General features: G+C 41.6%; 1 protein-coding gene across 1 annotated transcript in view; it reads right to left on the bottom strand.

The window, feature by feature from the left end:
- LOC126937308 (histone-arginine methyltransferase CARM1-like) overlaps positions 1 to 15,831 on the bottom strand; it is a 203,088-nt gene that overhangs the window by 95,108 nt on the left and 92,149 nt on the right. The window contains 2 exon segments of the mRNA XM_050760708.1: positions 9,669 to 9,789; positions 10,814 to 10,920. Coding sequence (XP_050616665.1) covers positions 9,669 to 9,789; positions 10,814 to 10,920 — 228 coding nt within the window.

Here is a 15,831-nt window from a genome sequence, read left to right as displayed (position 1 = left end):
TGTCCTTTCTGGGTTTCCGGAACTTCTCAATTCTAAACCTAAGCCACCACTCTGAGGTTAAAGTGGACATGCCAATACTACAGACTCAGGAAATTAAGTGAAAAGGGAATTTAGGCAGAAGCTCTAAATTCATCAGAATTTTTCTGGTTCAGTGCCAGAAAAGACCAGGGTCTAGTACAGTTGGCCCTCAGTATCTGTGAGTTCTGCATCCAAAGATTCAACCAATAAATCAAAAATATTAAAAACAAAACACCCCATAAAATAACAATATAACAATTTAAAAATACAAATAAAAATACAATATAAAAATTATTCATATAGCATTTACACTGCATTAGATATTAATCTAGAGATTATTTAAAGCATACAGGAGGATGTGCATAGATTGTATGAAAATGTCATGCCATTTTATACAAGAAATTTGAGAACCCACAAATTTTAATTTGGGGGGTATGTGTATGTCCTGAAACCAACCTCCCACAGATACCAAGGGATGAAAATACAATATTTTGAAGAGCTTATTGGTTGGTTGCTTCATCCAATTTAACTGCTTTTTAATGATCTTATCCTCTTTACTTACTTATATTCTTAGCCTGTAAGCAGACATTAAAACAAAGTCATCTGTTTTAGATATTACTATGTCATACAGAGCCTTCTATATAAGCCTTTGGAAAGTCAGTAGTTGCCCCAAATTGGCCCTTCATGGCACTGTCTTAGAGGAAGAGTGAAAGGGTTGGAAGTTCAACTCTAGGAACTTTCTAAAATGCTTTGTGTTCAGTGGCTAGGCAATCCATCAGGCAGAAGTTAATTTCAATGAAATTCTGTAAGTGAAGTATTAATCCATCAAGCCCCTCTTTTTCTAACCCCCTCCCATGCACAGCTGGTGCACTGAGAATATCACCTTATCCACCTGTCCCTAACTTAAGGAGTTTGCAAAGGTAATATATAGTGCCATTTACCGAATATCTCTGGTTCTCCTTATGGGCAGATGTAGATGTGCATTTCCCTGCTTTGTTGAAATTAGGAGTGACCATATGACTTGCTTTGGCCAATGTAATGTGGTTAGAAGTAACACTGGCCACTTTCAGGTGGAAGATTTAAGAACTAGCTGTGTGATTTGCTAGGTCCTCCTTTTCTCTACAACAGGAAATAGTAATGCTTCTCATGGAGGCTGTTCCATCAGCCTGGGTCCTGGAGTGAGAATGATACAAAGTAGAGAAATAAAGCTCTGTTGGATTAAGCCACTGACATTTAGGAGTTGATTGTTACAGCAGTACAGCCCTGACTCACAAGCCTGGGTAAGCTGTATCTTTGAGGGTCGGATGATTTCTGATTCTCATTCCCCAGTCCCGTGTGCAGCATTCCAGAGCTGTGCTGAGACTCTCCAAGAAGTTGCTTACTAAATTTTTACAGCCACCATGTGGTTAAGTGTGCTTACCACAATTTAAAATTAACTTCAAAAAGATCAAGGTCACATGTCGCCATCTTGAAAGGGGCAGAGATGTGCTTTGAGCACAAATATCTTGGTTAGAAAGCCACCTATTGCATTGTACCCTAAAGCCCTCAGCTTCCTTTTCCCCAATTACTCTAAAAATCAGTCTGTGACCAATACTTATTCATAGTCTTCTTGGCTCTCCTGGGGAGCTGTACTTTGCTTTCATACCAAATGAAAGCATTTCCTTTTGCTGACTCTGGCATCTTTCTCCAGTAACTTTTCAGGAAGTAAGTCTACTCAAGCTCAAGATTCTGGCACAGATATACTCCTGCTTCACTCACAGGCAGAAGATCTGTTAAGTGGGTCCCCTTTGGGCTTTAGGGACCAAAGAGATCAGTTAAACCTAGACTCATTTTCTATCACTTTCTCTTTGCCTTTATTACAGGGAATTAGTCTCAGAAATGAGTTACTGTGATATCTAACTTAATGAAACTAGTCTCTATACTATGCTGCATTGAATAGCATCTACCTCCCCAAAATTCATGTCTATCCAGAACCTGTGAATGTGACCTTATTTGGAAATAGGGTCTTTACAGATGTAATCAAGTTAAGATAAGGTTATAATGAATTAGGGTGGGCCCTAAATCCCATATGGCTGGTGTCACTATGAAAGGAGAGAAATTTACACAGAAACACATACTGGGAGAATGCCATGTAACAACAGAGGCAGCAATTGGAACGATGCATCTATAAGCCAAGGAGCACGAAGGACTGCCAGCAACCAGCAGAAGCCAGGAAGAGGTAAGGAAGGATCCTCCCCTAGAGCCGTCAGAGGGAGCACCGCCCTGCAGACATCTTGTTTCAGACTTCTAGCCTCCAGAACAATGAGAGAACAAATTTCAGTTGCACTTAGCTACTAACTTCGTGGTAATTTGTTATGGCAGCCCGGGAAAACTGAATCACACTTCAAAGCCCAAGCTATAGAAAAGCATACATATATATGCAGATACTGTTTTTCACCATCACATCCTGCTCCCCTCACATTCCAAAAATCACATAGCGAAATGTCAGTTTATCAACCTAGAGCATAAAACAAATGACTTTCTGTCACCCCTAAAATCATCCTGCACAGACTTTGCATACACACAGACCTGAGTTTGCATGTAGCTCTGCCGCGTAGCAGTTGTTTATGCTAAAGCAAGTTAGTTAACTTTCTGTAGCTCCAATCCCTTTATCTATACTATTAGCCTAACAATATGTATTGCATTTGTTTCTTGTACAGCACACAGGGCGTTTGCCATTCTTTGGTGCCTCTCAGCATGAGAACTCCTTTCCTATGTTTGGGGAGTGCCCCACATTCCAAGGCAGCACCAGCCTCTTGCTAGGGAAGTGAAGGTGTCAGCTAAAGCACAAGCATGACCCAGGCTCTGCCAGGAAGATGTGCTTTGCATGGGAGCTCAGAGTGTGAAGATGTAGGGACTACACGGAATCCACTATGGTGAGGTCATATGGTGGCATCCGTAGTTACCTCCAGATCCCAGAGAATCAGAGGGAAAGTTCTTAGGACAATATTCAAGATTGGTATTTAGTGAAAGCTGTGTACATTGCAGTATCTATGTCTGGCTGCACTGCTGTCTTTCTGAGATCAATTCTGCAACATGATTTTGAAAATTATTCCAGATATGTAGCTTCTAAGACTCATTATCTGAAGTTCCTGTAACCTTTAAGGAAATCCTTTTACTGTATTAATTTCTGATGCTGGCAACTAAGAACCTTGACTAACATACAAAGATTAAATTATATAGGATATGTGAAGCCCCTAGCAGAAATCATAAGTAATTTCTTTTTCTTTCTACTCCCACCCGCAGGCTCTGAACAAGGATTCTGCCACCACAGGGTTAACATCTATGCTGGTCAAGAAGTAGAGAGTCAGTAGAAATGGAAGGAAGCAAGTACTCACAGACAGCACTATGTGGCAGATCTAGGCTGTAGCCTTTATTCTGGTCAGTGATGAAAGTCAGGCCTCATTAGTGTGTGCAGTGTTTTAAAGTGAGGGAGAATTTCAGAACAGGACTAGAAATGGACTCAAAGGCCTTTGACCAAACTGATGATAAGCACACACCAAAGAAAACTCATATCAGAAGAACTAAAGCTCAGGGTCTGCAATCTGAATATCAGCTGATGGTCTGAACAGGTTGCTTTCCATGTTTGTTGTTATTTATGTTTTCTTTTAAGCTTTCAAATCCCTAAATCCCTTCTGCCTAAGCCAAACTCACATTTGGATGCACTAAGCAGCTGTTGCAACTGGGGATTCTCTCCTCTGTGAAAACACTGATTTAAAAAAATAATAAGCTCTCAGCTCCTGCTCACTCTCACAAGTTTCCAGCAACTGGTGCCCTGACAAATGAAGTGTCAAAACATTTCCAAATTAAAACCCCACAGCTCACACAGCCCCATACCCTCAGCAGGATGGACTTTCCCTGCTTGTGCCCAGTGCACACTTGAAGAAACTAAAAATAGCCAGATGGCAATTAACAGAAACTCCAAGAAGGGGAGATGGGTTGGATTCTAGTGGGGTCAGTTTCCTGGAAGGATTCCAAATGGAGTTCTCAGCCAGCAGTGTGCTCTGGCCAAGAAAGGATTTTCATTAAAACTGCATGGAGGAGGCAGAATGAAAAATCAAGATGTGGAAGCTTTAAAGTAATAGCAGAGGTGGAAACCCATGACCATCAATAATAATAATCCTTGCTAATACAGAGTTCATATACACTGTATCATCTTGAACTTGTAAAAGTTCTAGAAAATAGCTACTACTCTTATCATTTTCCTACTTTTATAGATAAGGAAGCCAAAGCCCAGAGACTGTAGACAACCTGCCCAAGATCTCAAGACAAACAGGACAAAGGTCTATGGCAGGTATATGGTAAGTGGTCAAGCAGGAGTTTCAACTCAGCTCTCTGGTTCCAGAACTCATGAATGTAACCATCGTGCAAGGCAACCTCATTGTATTCACAGGGATGTTTAAGTAACCAAAATGTTTTTATCCCATCCTTAGGTTGGAGAAACAAAAATCTCCCTTAGCAATTTTAGCCAGCCTTCCCATGGGCAATGCCTTTCAGGGATTATGTGTGCAGGCTCCAAAGTTAGATTAAGTAGGTCTTATTCTGGCCTTTTTATTTCTGGTTGTATAAAATCAGGTAAATTATCAACCTTCCTGGGCCTTTATTCTCTCATCTCTAAAAGAGCAATAATATTAGTATTTATCTCATAAAGTTGTGATGAAGATTAAAAGAAATGGTGTGTGGAAAGCCCTTAGCATGGTGCTTGCCCATACTAAGCTGCTCAATAAATAATAGCCATTGTTATTGATCATTCTAAAACCCTGTGCTTTTAGGCAGTCAATTTCAATGCCCTTTTAAATAGTCAATTTCAATGAGAAAGAATGCAAGGATTTAGTGAAAAAGGAGCATTCTCCACAGACTCCCAGGCATTATTCCAGAATGCTCTTCAGTATGATGTAAGCAAACAAAAAAAGGACTAAAAAAGATGGAGTGAGGGGTCCCAACCATCCTGGTTTGTTTGGAACCAGGGGATTCCTGGGAAACTAAAGTAGGGTCAGTTTTCTCCTTCAATTTTCAGAAGGGAGGAAATATTTACTCCCAGGAGAGGGCAGTAATGGAATTAAGAGTGGTCATTTCCCCTCCCTCTTTTTTCCCCTTAGCAGGAATGACTCACCTTGATGATGACACTGGGAAATAGGATGGAGCAAGCATAGCCCATGCACTTGGGAGGGGTCGGCCTGCCCACTCCCAACCAAGTGTGTGTCCTTGAGTTTCCCATGTGAGAATCTTATGGGGCAGGCTCTGGACTTGTTTGGGAGACCAGTTGTTTGGCATGCAAGTGAGTGGAAAAGTTTGGTTTGGGAGCAGAAGATTTAGGAAACTGCATTTGGCCATAGGTCTGAACCCTGTTCTGCAAATAGCAACAATAACGTTGATACTGTGATTTCTTCCTGACATCTGTGTCTATTTCTAAATTGGTTCAGAACTCAAAGAAGAAAAGGGATATAATTAATTATCAACCATGTGATTAATTATCACCTTCATAACCCCTAACAGATGGATGCCTATTTCATTTCATTGGCAGAGGAACCTATTTCAGGAAGGCAGGGAAAGGGTATTTTGTAAAATCAAATGAAGTTAGAGCTGGGAGTGACCTTAAAGATAATCTAGTCCAATATCTTCATTGTTATAGATGAAAATATACAAAAATGAAATGGCCAAGTGATACAATCCATGTGAAAAGTCTGTGAAAGACTTTTATAATGTAAGTTATTAGTGTCATTAGTAATTTAGGGAGTGGTTTTTAAAGTTGTAACCAGAATTTAAAATAGATCATAGATAACATAGAAAATAGATTACAGATTAAAACTAAAACTAAGTCCCTATACAGAGAGAGAATATTTCCTAAATAAAACTAATGGCTCCAGGAAACATGCTCAAACCATGAAGAAGAAACCAGCAGTTCAGAGTTAAATTTTATTTTAATTGGAAAAAACCTACCTTAGGTTGACAAGATTGCTTACTCACAATCTTGAAGACCAGATAAGCTCAAAAATGAACTAGTTTTTCTCCTTTGTCTTCATCCTGCCCATCTATCCTAGCAGATCCTCTTCATTGGGAATGTTTACTTCATAATTGTTAACCAGGCATGTCCCACTGGCAAAGTAAGGTTGTTTGCTGGGCACCTCAAGACATACGACATATAAGACTCTTTGGCTAAACCCCGCCATTTCTGGTCTCACCTTTGCCTCTTACCCATTACTTTCACCCATCAGAGCACATAGAAGTGGCTTTTAGATAGTGTCCAGTCCTGGGTGGGTTGGAGGAGGCCCACTTCACCCTCTCTCTCTCTCTCTTTCTCACTGAATACAGCTGTAACACCTGGACAGAATGCCTCGAGCAACTATTTTAGGCCTTCGAAGAGTTAAGAATGTCAGGCAGATTAGGAAATGTATTAGTCCATTCTCACGCTGCTAATAAAGACATACCTGAGACTGGGTAATTTATAAAGAAAAGAGGTTTAACTGACTCACAATTCAACATGGCTAGGGAGGCCTTAGGAAATTTGTAATCATGGCAGAAGGGGAAGCAAACACATCCTTCTTCACATGATGGCAGGAAGGAGAAGTGCCAAGCAAAAGGGGAAAAGCCTTTTATAAAACCATCACATCTCATGAGAATTCACTCATTATCCCAAGAACAGCATGAGGGTAACCAACCCATGATTAAATTACCTCCCACCAGGTCCCTCCCAGGACATGTGGGGATTATGGGAACTACAATTCAAGATGAGATTTGGGTGGGAACACAGAGCCAAACCATATCAGGAGATAAGACTGGGATTTGAAATACTACCCAACCAACAGTGAGTTTACTCCTTTTTTCCTCCAGTAAACCCTGGCCTAAAGTCAACACACCAGAAATGGGCACCAGGGTACAAAGAGACCTCCTGAGACACCCTGTAGTTCTGGTTTTAGCAGCGGGAAAGTAAATTCCGTAGAGTCAGGGTGTGAAAATTCTCTGTGTTTCTCTCTTCTCCCCCTCCTCTCTTCCCTCTATTTCCCTCCTTTTCCTCCCTTCTTCCACACTCTTATCCCCAAGAATCTTGTGGTATTACCAACATCAGCCTGAATTAGACAAAACTATAAGGGAAGGAAACCTTCCTCCCCATTCAGTGGAGCTGTCATTCCCAAGGCTGGGCTGACCCCCAGTGCTTTTTTTTCTCTCTCGGTCTCTCTCTGCTTGGCCAATATGCGGCAAAGTCATGGAAGTACATGGCAGAGTAAACTTGTTGGCAAGAGACTGAAAAGTGATCACAGGAAACCAAAAAGTATCACGGAAAGGAAGGAGCTTGGCAAAGCATCTCCATACACTTTCATTTATACATTCCTGGGGTCATCCTCAGCCTGTGCATGCATGGATCTGGTACTAATTAGCATACCAAACTTTGAGAACCCTGCCCAGGTGCCAGGCTGACCACTGGGTGACATACACAGTGGACAGATCCAAATAGCACTGCCAAGGCTTTGAAAAATGAATTGACATATGAAACATAGCCCTCAGAAGATCAACTATGGGGAGGGAACTTGCAGCCCAAATCCAACCAAGAAGAATTGGGAAAACCTCAATTCTTATGGGAAAAGATAATCAGCTGAAACTAACACTGCCATGACATAGAAGTCAGAACAATCTGACAAAGACTTTTAAAACAGCTATTATTAAAAAACTTCCAACCAGCAATCATGAACACCGCTAAAACCAATGGAAAATAGAAAGTGTCAGCCAAGACACAGATGACAGAACAAAGTGCCAAATGGAAATTTTGGCATTGAAAAATATGACAACCAAAATAAAAACTTCACTGATGGGCTCAATAGCAGAATGGAGATGACAAAGAATAGAAAGCCATGTGCAAACCAACTTCTAGCTGGGGGCCTATGTATCACTACCTTTCATTCATCTTTTCCTCTGTTTTCATTAAACGTTGTTGTATAACAATACCATACAGTTGTATATACTTGTATGCAGCTGTATAATTGTATTGTATACAACTATAACTACTGTTATGCAACAATAGTTAGTGAAAACAGAGGTAAAGATGCAAGAATATTTAGTGACTTAAACCAGAAACAATTTATGAATTTTCTCAATTCTGTGGGAGGGCTGGGCAGTTTCTCTCCTGGTCTTGCTTGGATTTGTTCATTCTTCTGCAGCCAGCAGGAGGGTTGGTTGGACTGGAAGACCAAAGATGGCCTTGCTCACAGGTCTGGCAGCTGTTGGCTGAGGTGCCTCAGTTCTCCATTTGACCTCTGAACTCTAGCAGGCTAGACTCCTTCACAGTATGGTAATCACTGGGTTCCAAGAAATTGAGAGCAAAAGCTATGAGGCTCCTTAGGGCCTAGGCTCTGGAACTCAAACAACATCACCACTGTCATATTCTATTGGTCAAAGCAGTCACAAAGTCAGCACAGAGATAAGGGGCAAAATATTAGAATGCCTCTTGATGAGAGAAGGAGCTACATGACTAGGTATGGGTGGATACAGGGAGGCATGATTATTGGGATAATTATTTCAATATCCTAGCACAACCTTCCTGGGGAGTAATGCTGCAAAACTCAAAGACCATGGATCTACAATTATTATGTCAGTAGACTAGACTGTGAGGCTTAGAGAAGTTCAGCATTTTGCCTAAGATCACACAGCTAGTTAAGGAGAAAATATGAAACTAGGTCCCATACTGCCGAGTCTTTGGACTAGTACTGTTGCCTCAGAGATAAGCTGTTGAGTGTTTTGAATAGTTTTTCTCTTTAACAGGTAGAAGAACCCTAGACAACAGTTGTATAATGTGCTGGCAACCATTCATCATTCATATCCATTTCACGAGGGAAATAAATGCATGTACTTGTGGAGTCTATGAAAAAACTGAAGTAGAGTGTCTCACGAAGAGCTATTTATTATGTAGCAATAAAGCTCCTAAACTGTTTGATGCACCAAAACAGTATATTCAGTCTCTAGAGTTCCTGACACTCAAAGGTTAATAATTTTAGTGAGATAAATTCACATAACATCAAATTAGCCATTATTTTAAAGTGTACAGTACGGTGTCATTTAATACATTCATTACATTGGGTGACCATTACCTTTATCTGGTTATAAGATATTTTTATCACCCCCAAAGGAAACTCTGTCCCCATTAAGCAGTCGCTTCCTATTTCCCTTTCTCCCTCATCCCTGGCAACCACTAGTGCACTTTCTATCTCGACAAATTTATCTATTCTGATGCTTCACATAAATGGAATCACATGATCTTTTGTGACTGGCTTCTTTCACTTAGCATGTTTTGGGGGTTCATCCATGGTGATGCATGTATCAGCATTGCATCCCTTCTTATGAATAATACAAATGTGAATAATAGTCATAATATTCCATGCGTAAATATACCACATTTTGCTTATATATTCTTCAGTTGATGGGCATTTGGACTGTTTCCACTTTCTGGCTATTTTGAATAATGCTGTTATGAACATTTGTGTACAAGTATTTGAATGCCTGTTTCAATTCTTTTAGGTGTATAACTAGGAGGGGAATTGCTGGGTCATATGGTAATTCTACTAAAGTTTCATTTTGATTCTGGTCTTGAAAAGGTTTCTGAAATGCATGAGGTTCATAACCTGCTGCCGGTATTACCTTGTCTCTAAAGTCAGTGTGATTCTGGAGGATGGCTCTGTGGTAAGTGGCTGTCCTCACAAAATCTTGCATCATGTTCTGCTGTTGAGAAATGCAGCCATAAAACTACAAGGGAAGGAGAAAAGAGGGGGAGTAAACAACCCACAAAGTCAGCACGATCATGAGCATCTGATTCTGACAGCCACTTTGGTCAAGAAAGACATGATCTTTCACAAACAGAGAAGCTGAGGCTCTGAGAGACACAGTGACTTGGCCATGTTGGCCCTATATGTAAAGCATAGAATTCTAAGTAGATCCCAGACTTCTGACTACATAGATTCAATAGATTCAGGCCTAGATATTGATGAGATAAGTACTCAAGATCCCTTCCTAAATTAGAGGTTATGAGAGAGCACAAATCAAGAGTAATAGACAAGTTGGGATGGTTGACACCTGCAGAACTTTGGGAGGTTAAAGTAGGAGGATCACTTGAGCCCAAGAGTTGGAAGGTGCAGTGAGCTATAATGACACCAGTGTGCTCCAGCCTAGGCAATAGAGCGAGACCCTATCAAAAAAAAAAAAAAAATAGAGTCAAGAGAGAAAGGATCCAGGGCCAAAAGGGATGGCCTGCCCTGATGAGCCCCATTAGCCTCGACAGAAAAACAGAACTTGGATAGAAATCCTGGTGGAGGTGGAAGTGGGGCAGAAGGTAGTAATCATGGTAATCCTGATGGAAACAGAGGCAAGCCAGTTGGGTGATGTGGTGTATATAAATCCCTGAATACTAGTAAGAAATATTATTGTTGTAATTGGCACCATTTAAGGCCTTTCTATGGGCCAGGTACCATGCTAAGTGCTTCACAGTCTCATCTAATTAAATTAAAGCATCATGACAATCAGGTGAATTATGTTTCTCAGATGAGGAAGCTGAGGCTCAGAAAGATCCAGCAACTTGCCCAAGTCCTGACAATGTAGTAAGTGGCAGAATGGGGATTTAAATCTATGTAATGCTGATGCTGCTGGTCTGGCGACCACATTTTGAGAACCACTGCAGTATCAATTATCTCCTCTCCACCCACCCTGCCCAGATGTGTTCAGAGGCACACCTTGAAACAAATCAATTTATTCCACAAAGGATAACCCTGCTGACCTGGAAGTACTGTGCAGCAGACGCTTCTTCGGTCCACTGGCTGAACACCGAGTATTCCTTTTTTTGATTTCGGCATATTTTCAAAGTATTTGCAAATGCACTGAATTCTACAAGGATATAAAGCAGATCCATTTCTTCACCTTGGAAACCATAGAGCTCACCATTGCACTCTGTAAAAAATTCCAACTGTGAAAATATTAGAATATGAAAATGGCATATTCATCCCTGAACACATACATGATAAGAGATGGCAAGGCGGAAATGGGTACTATTCCGAGCTGTGACACCCTTATTTACAGTTGTCAGACATATTTGCATTCAGAAATGTCAAGTGAGAGAGCACAAAGAAACACAGGCAGAGACTGGGCTCCAGAAATTCTCCTGGTGCTGCGCTTACAAAGCTCATAGATTTATACTCAGAAAGTGCTCTAGGGAAGGTGATTGTTGATAATAAGAAAAAAAAATATGTGAATACAAAAAATAGAATGTATACATACATATACACACATATATTTTATATAGACATTCATATAACCTCATTCTATTGTCATGACCATTTTTTCTCTCTCATTTAGTATTACCTAAATGTATAGAGAAAAGGTAAAATAACTGGGGATAATTGAATACAAAGAAATGCTTTGTCATTTGAGGAAAGAATATTGAAGTGAAAGCTCAAAAAATTCCAGAAGTGATATTGCTAATAGATAACACAGTGTTCACAGTGGCCATTTCCTGTGACTTCTGCCTCAGAGATGTCTTGTGAATACTGCCCAGTAGTCTCCACTGTCTGTGGCCTCTTTCCATTCCACCACAGGCACTGTGACCAGGTCTCTCCCTTATACTATAGCCTTGCCTGGATCCCTAATGCCCATACACTCTTGGTTCATGATAAGTTCTCTGGCCCCTCACATTCTAGACCCAACCTAGATAGTCTAGATGATCCTGTCCAGTAACCTGTATGCACTTTCCAGAACTCTCTCCGTGCTGTCTTCCTGCACACGAGACCTGCCCTATGACCTCCATGCTTCCACCATGCTGAACACTTACAAATTCCCACATCAACCCAGTCCTGGCCAGGAATCTTGACTTTGAATCCCTCTATTTTTTTTTCTGTTAGATTATCCTTTGATGTCAAATTCTATTCATCCTCCCAGATTCTATTCAACTAGCATTTCTTCACTGCTGTATTCTGCAACATCATAGACAGAATTAGTTGCTGTAATAGAGTGGATCTCAAACTCAGCTCTAGATCAGAATTACTTGGGAAGATTTTTTAACCTACAGGATACTGGACCCTCACCCTATATCTAGTAATAAAATGTTCTAGTGGTAGGGAAAAGGCATCTCTATTTTTAAAAAAGCCTCCAGAGTAAATTCTCCTGTGTAGCCAAGGATGACAAACATCTTTCCAATCTCATGTTCTAAGCTTACCATCATCATTCACGCTATACTGAACTTACAGATTTAAAAAAATTACCATCTCTCTACCTAAATCAAGTTTTTGGGAAACTGTTTAGGGGGTGTCTTAGTCCATTTTGTATTACTACATCAGAATACTACAGACTGGGTAGTTTATAAATAACAGTAATTAATTTCTTACAGTTCTGGAGTCTGGGAAGTCCAAGGTTAAGGGATGATATCTCGTGAGGACCTTCTTGCTGTGCCTTACCATGGCAGAAGGCAGAGGGCCTTCTCTGTGCAAGAGCAAGAGCAAGAGACAGAGAGGGTGCCCTTTATAACAACCCACTCTATTGACATTAACCATTACATGAGAGTGGAGCTCTCATGGCTTACTCTGTTGTGGGAAGTCAGGGACCCTGAACGGAGTGATTGACTGAAGCCGTGGCAGAAGAATATAAATTGTGACGATTTCATGGACATTTATTAGTTCCCCAAATTTATACTTTTATAATTTCTTATGACTGTCTTTATTGTAATCTCTGAACATAAATTGTGAAGATTTCATGGACATTTATCACTTCCCCAATCAATACCCTTGTGATTTCCTATGCCTGTCTTTACTTTCATCTCTTAATCCCGTCATCTTCTTCGTAAACTGAGGAGGATGAATGTTGCCTTAGGACCCTGTGATGGTTGTGTCAACTGCACAAATTGTTTGTAGAGCATGTGTGTTTGAATATGAAATCTGGGCATCTTGAAAAAAGAACAGGATAACATTGATGTTCAGGGAACAAGGGAGGTAACTTTGAACTGGCCGCCAGTGAGCCGGATGGAACAGAGCCAACTATTTCTCCTCTTTCAAAAGCAAATAGGAGAAATATCGCTGAATTCTTTTTCTCAGCAAGTAACATCCTTGAGAAAGAGAATGCGCCCTGAGGGTAGGTTTGTAGATGGCCCCCTTAAAGCGTGCCGTCTTTTATGGTCAAGTGAAAAGGATGAAATAAGCCCCGGTCTCCTGTAGCGCTCCCAGGCTTATTAGGATGAGGAAATTCCCGCCTAATAAATTTTGGTCAGACATGTTGTCTGCTCTCAAACCCTGTTTCCTGATAAGATGTTATCAATTACAATGCAGGCCGGAAACTTCATTAGCAATTTTAATTTCACCCCATCCGGTTGGTCCTGTGATCTCACCCTGCCTCCATTTGCTTTGTGATATTTTATTACCTTGTGAAGTATGTGATCTCTGTAACCCACACCCTATTCGTGTACTCCCTCCCCTTTTGAAAATTGTTAATAAAAACTTGCTGGTTTTACGACTTGGGGAACATCATGGATCCTGCCGACACGTGATGTCTCCCCCGGACACCCAGCTTTAAATTTCTCTCTCTTGTGCTCTTTCCGTTTATTTCTCAAACCGGCGGAGACACCTAGGAAATAGAAAAGAACCCATGTAACCATCTGGAGCAGGTTCTCCCGATATTAGTCACTTCTTAAAAGTCATACTTCTTTTTTGTTTTTTTGTTTTTTTGTTTTGAGTCGAAGTTCACTCTTGTCACTCAGGGTGGAGTGCAATGGCATGATCTCAGCTCACTGCAACCTCTGTTGGAACCGAACTGTCGATTCCCTCCTGGGCAGGGGTCGCCGCGAAGGACCACCGACACAAGATTCACAGCAGAGAGTTATTTATTGCTAGCGCGCTAGGGTCCCAAGCTCTAAGTTGGCCCTGGGACCCCGAGTGCTTGTAACAGGTTGTTTATATAGGCAAACACAAGTTCAAACACAGCTTAAGGCGCGAAATTCAAACAAAGCTTTAGGCGCGTGGTAATTGGGTCTAGCTATGGCCTGAGCAAGGTGTCTTGTTCTAATTGGTTAGAGCAGGACCTTATGAGGTTTTTTTCTTGGAGTTGCTGATTCCGGGAACTTCGAGGCAGGGTGGGACCCCCGGAATTGGCAGGGTGGGACCCCATCCAGGCAGGGTGGGACCCTATCCAGGCAGGGTGGGACCCTATCCAGAGCCACCTGGTGTTAATTTTTTCTATGTGAGGCCTAGTTTCTAAGTTTTATGAGGCCTAGTTTCATTCCCTCCTCTTTTTGTGTCAGAGGCTCAATCTTGAGCCTCTTCTTCAGTCCTGAGGGTCTGGTATTGTTGGGTCAGAACCATAGCATGTACTATGTTTAATCTATTTTTAATAAGGGTGAGTAAGCGGTTTGAGTATGCATGGCCCGAAAGTCAGGATGAGCATAAGCAGGATGAGGGGTCCTAAGATGGTGGAGATTAGGGTGCTAAGCCAAGGGGATTGGTTGTACCAATTTTCAAACCAATTTTGCTGAGATTCTCTCTCTTTTTTTCTCTTGTCTAATCTTTCTCTTAGTTTTGCCATAGAATCTTTAACAACTCCTGAATGATCTGCATAAAAACAACATTGCTCTTTCAGGGCTGCACAGAGCCCGCCCTCTTTCAGAAAGACAATTTCTAGTCCTCGTCGGTTTTGCAATACAACTTCAGACAGAGAAGTCAAGGACTCTTCAAGTTTTGTGATGGATTGTTCTATGGCTCTAAGGTCTTCATCTATGGCTACTCTAAGTTGTTGCAGATGATGGTTACCATGCACTAGGGCTGCTGTCCCGGTCCCAACTCCAGCCGCTACCCCAATTCCTAACATTACGGCGAGGGTGAGGGAGATAGGTTCTCTCTTTGGTCTAGTATGAGTTTTTTGCTCATACCGGAGATCAAAGGAGTCTCCAGAGTGATAGTATACTCGGGGAACAACTTGTACCAACACGCAATAGTGGGTGCCACTGCTAAAAACGGCTGTGGATATACAGGGGGTGAGCCCAGTGTTGCAAGCCCACCAGTCCGTCTCGGAGGGGACCAGATAGTGATTGGAGCTGGGTACTGTCAAGGTTACATTACAAAGATGCTGATGACTAGGGGGCACCTGGCCTATGCAGGTTCCTGACCCAGAAACTTCAGCCAGGGTTAGTTTTCTCTGTTGTTCCCATGCGCATCCAGTAGGATTGGCGGAGTTAGTGAAATTATTAGTGGAGGCAATGCCTTCATAGTAAGGGGGGCCTGTTGCCAGACATAGCCAGCAAGAGGATGTAAATTCTGGCTTTGTCTGGTTTAAAGCGAAGTAGGAGCCCTTTATGAGATTTAGGAGCCTGTCACCTATTCCCAGGTCAAGGGGCCCGCGGGTGACAGTTTGGGCTGAAGGTGTGTATTTAGAGGAGGTGGAGATTAGAGGCGGGGAAGTGCTTTTAGGAGCTCTTGGTTGGGGCTCTCTTGGTGCAGGAACCAGGGGCTTCCTTGTTTCTGATAAAACTTGGTTTGGTCCTACTGCGACAGGGGCTATGATAGGGTTGACTATTAATTTGATTTGGATGGGGATTCCATACAGTGGCTTTTGGTATAAATATAGGCCCCATATTAACCCGGATATCCAACGGTTATCAGATTTTGCTGCATCTTCAAACTTGATGCGGACCAGATTGCAAGTTTTTGAATATCGGGTTCTGGTGCAGCGCTGGACAAAGGACATGGTTATGTACCAGGGTTTCGTGGCCCATTTCCATTCTCCATCATTAGTAGTTATACAGGACCAACTAGCGCAAAACAG

The sequence above is a fragment of the Macaca thibetana genome, chromosome 15 (assembly GCF_024542745.1).
Source record: "Macaca thibetana thibetana isolate TM-01 chromosome 15, ASM2454274v1, whole genome shotgun sequence".
NCBI lineage: Eukaryota > Metazoa > Chordata > Mammalia > Primates > Cercopithecidae > Macaca > Macaca thibetana.
The sequence above is the reverse complement of the archived record's forward strand: the minus strand, read 5'-3'. Positions and strand labels throughout refer to the sequence as shown.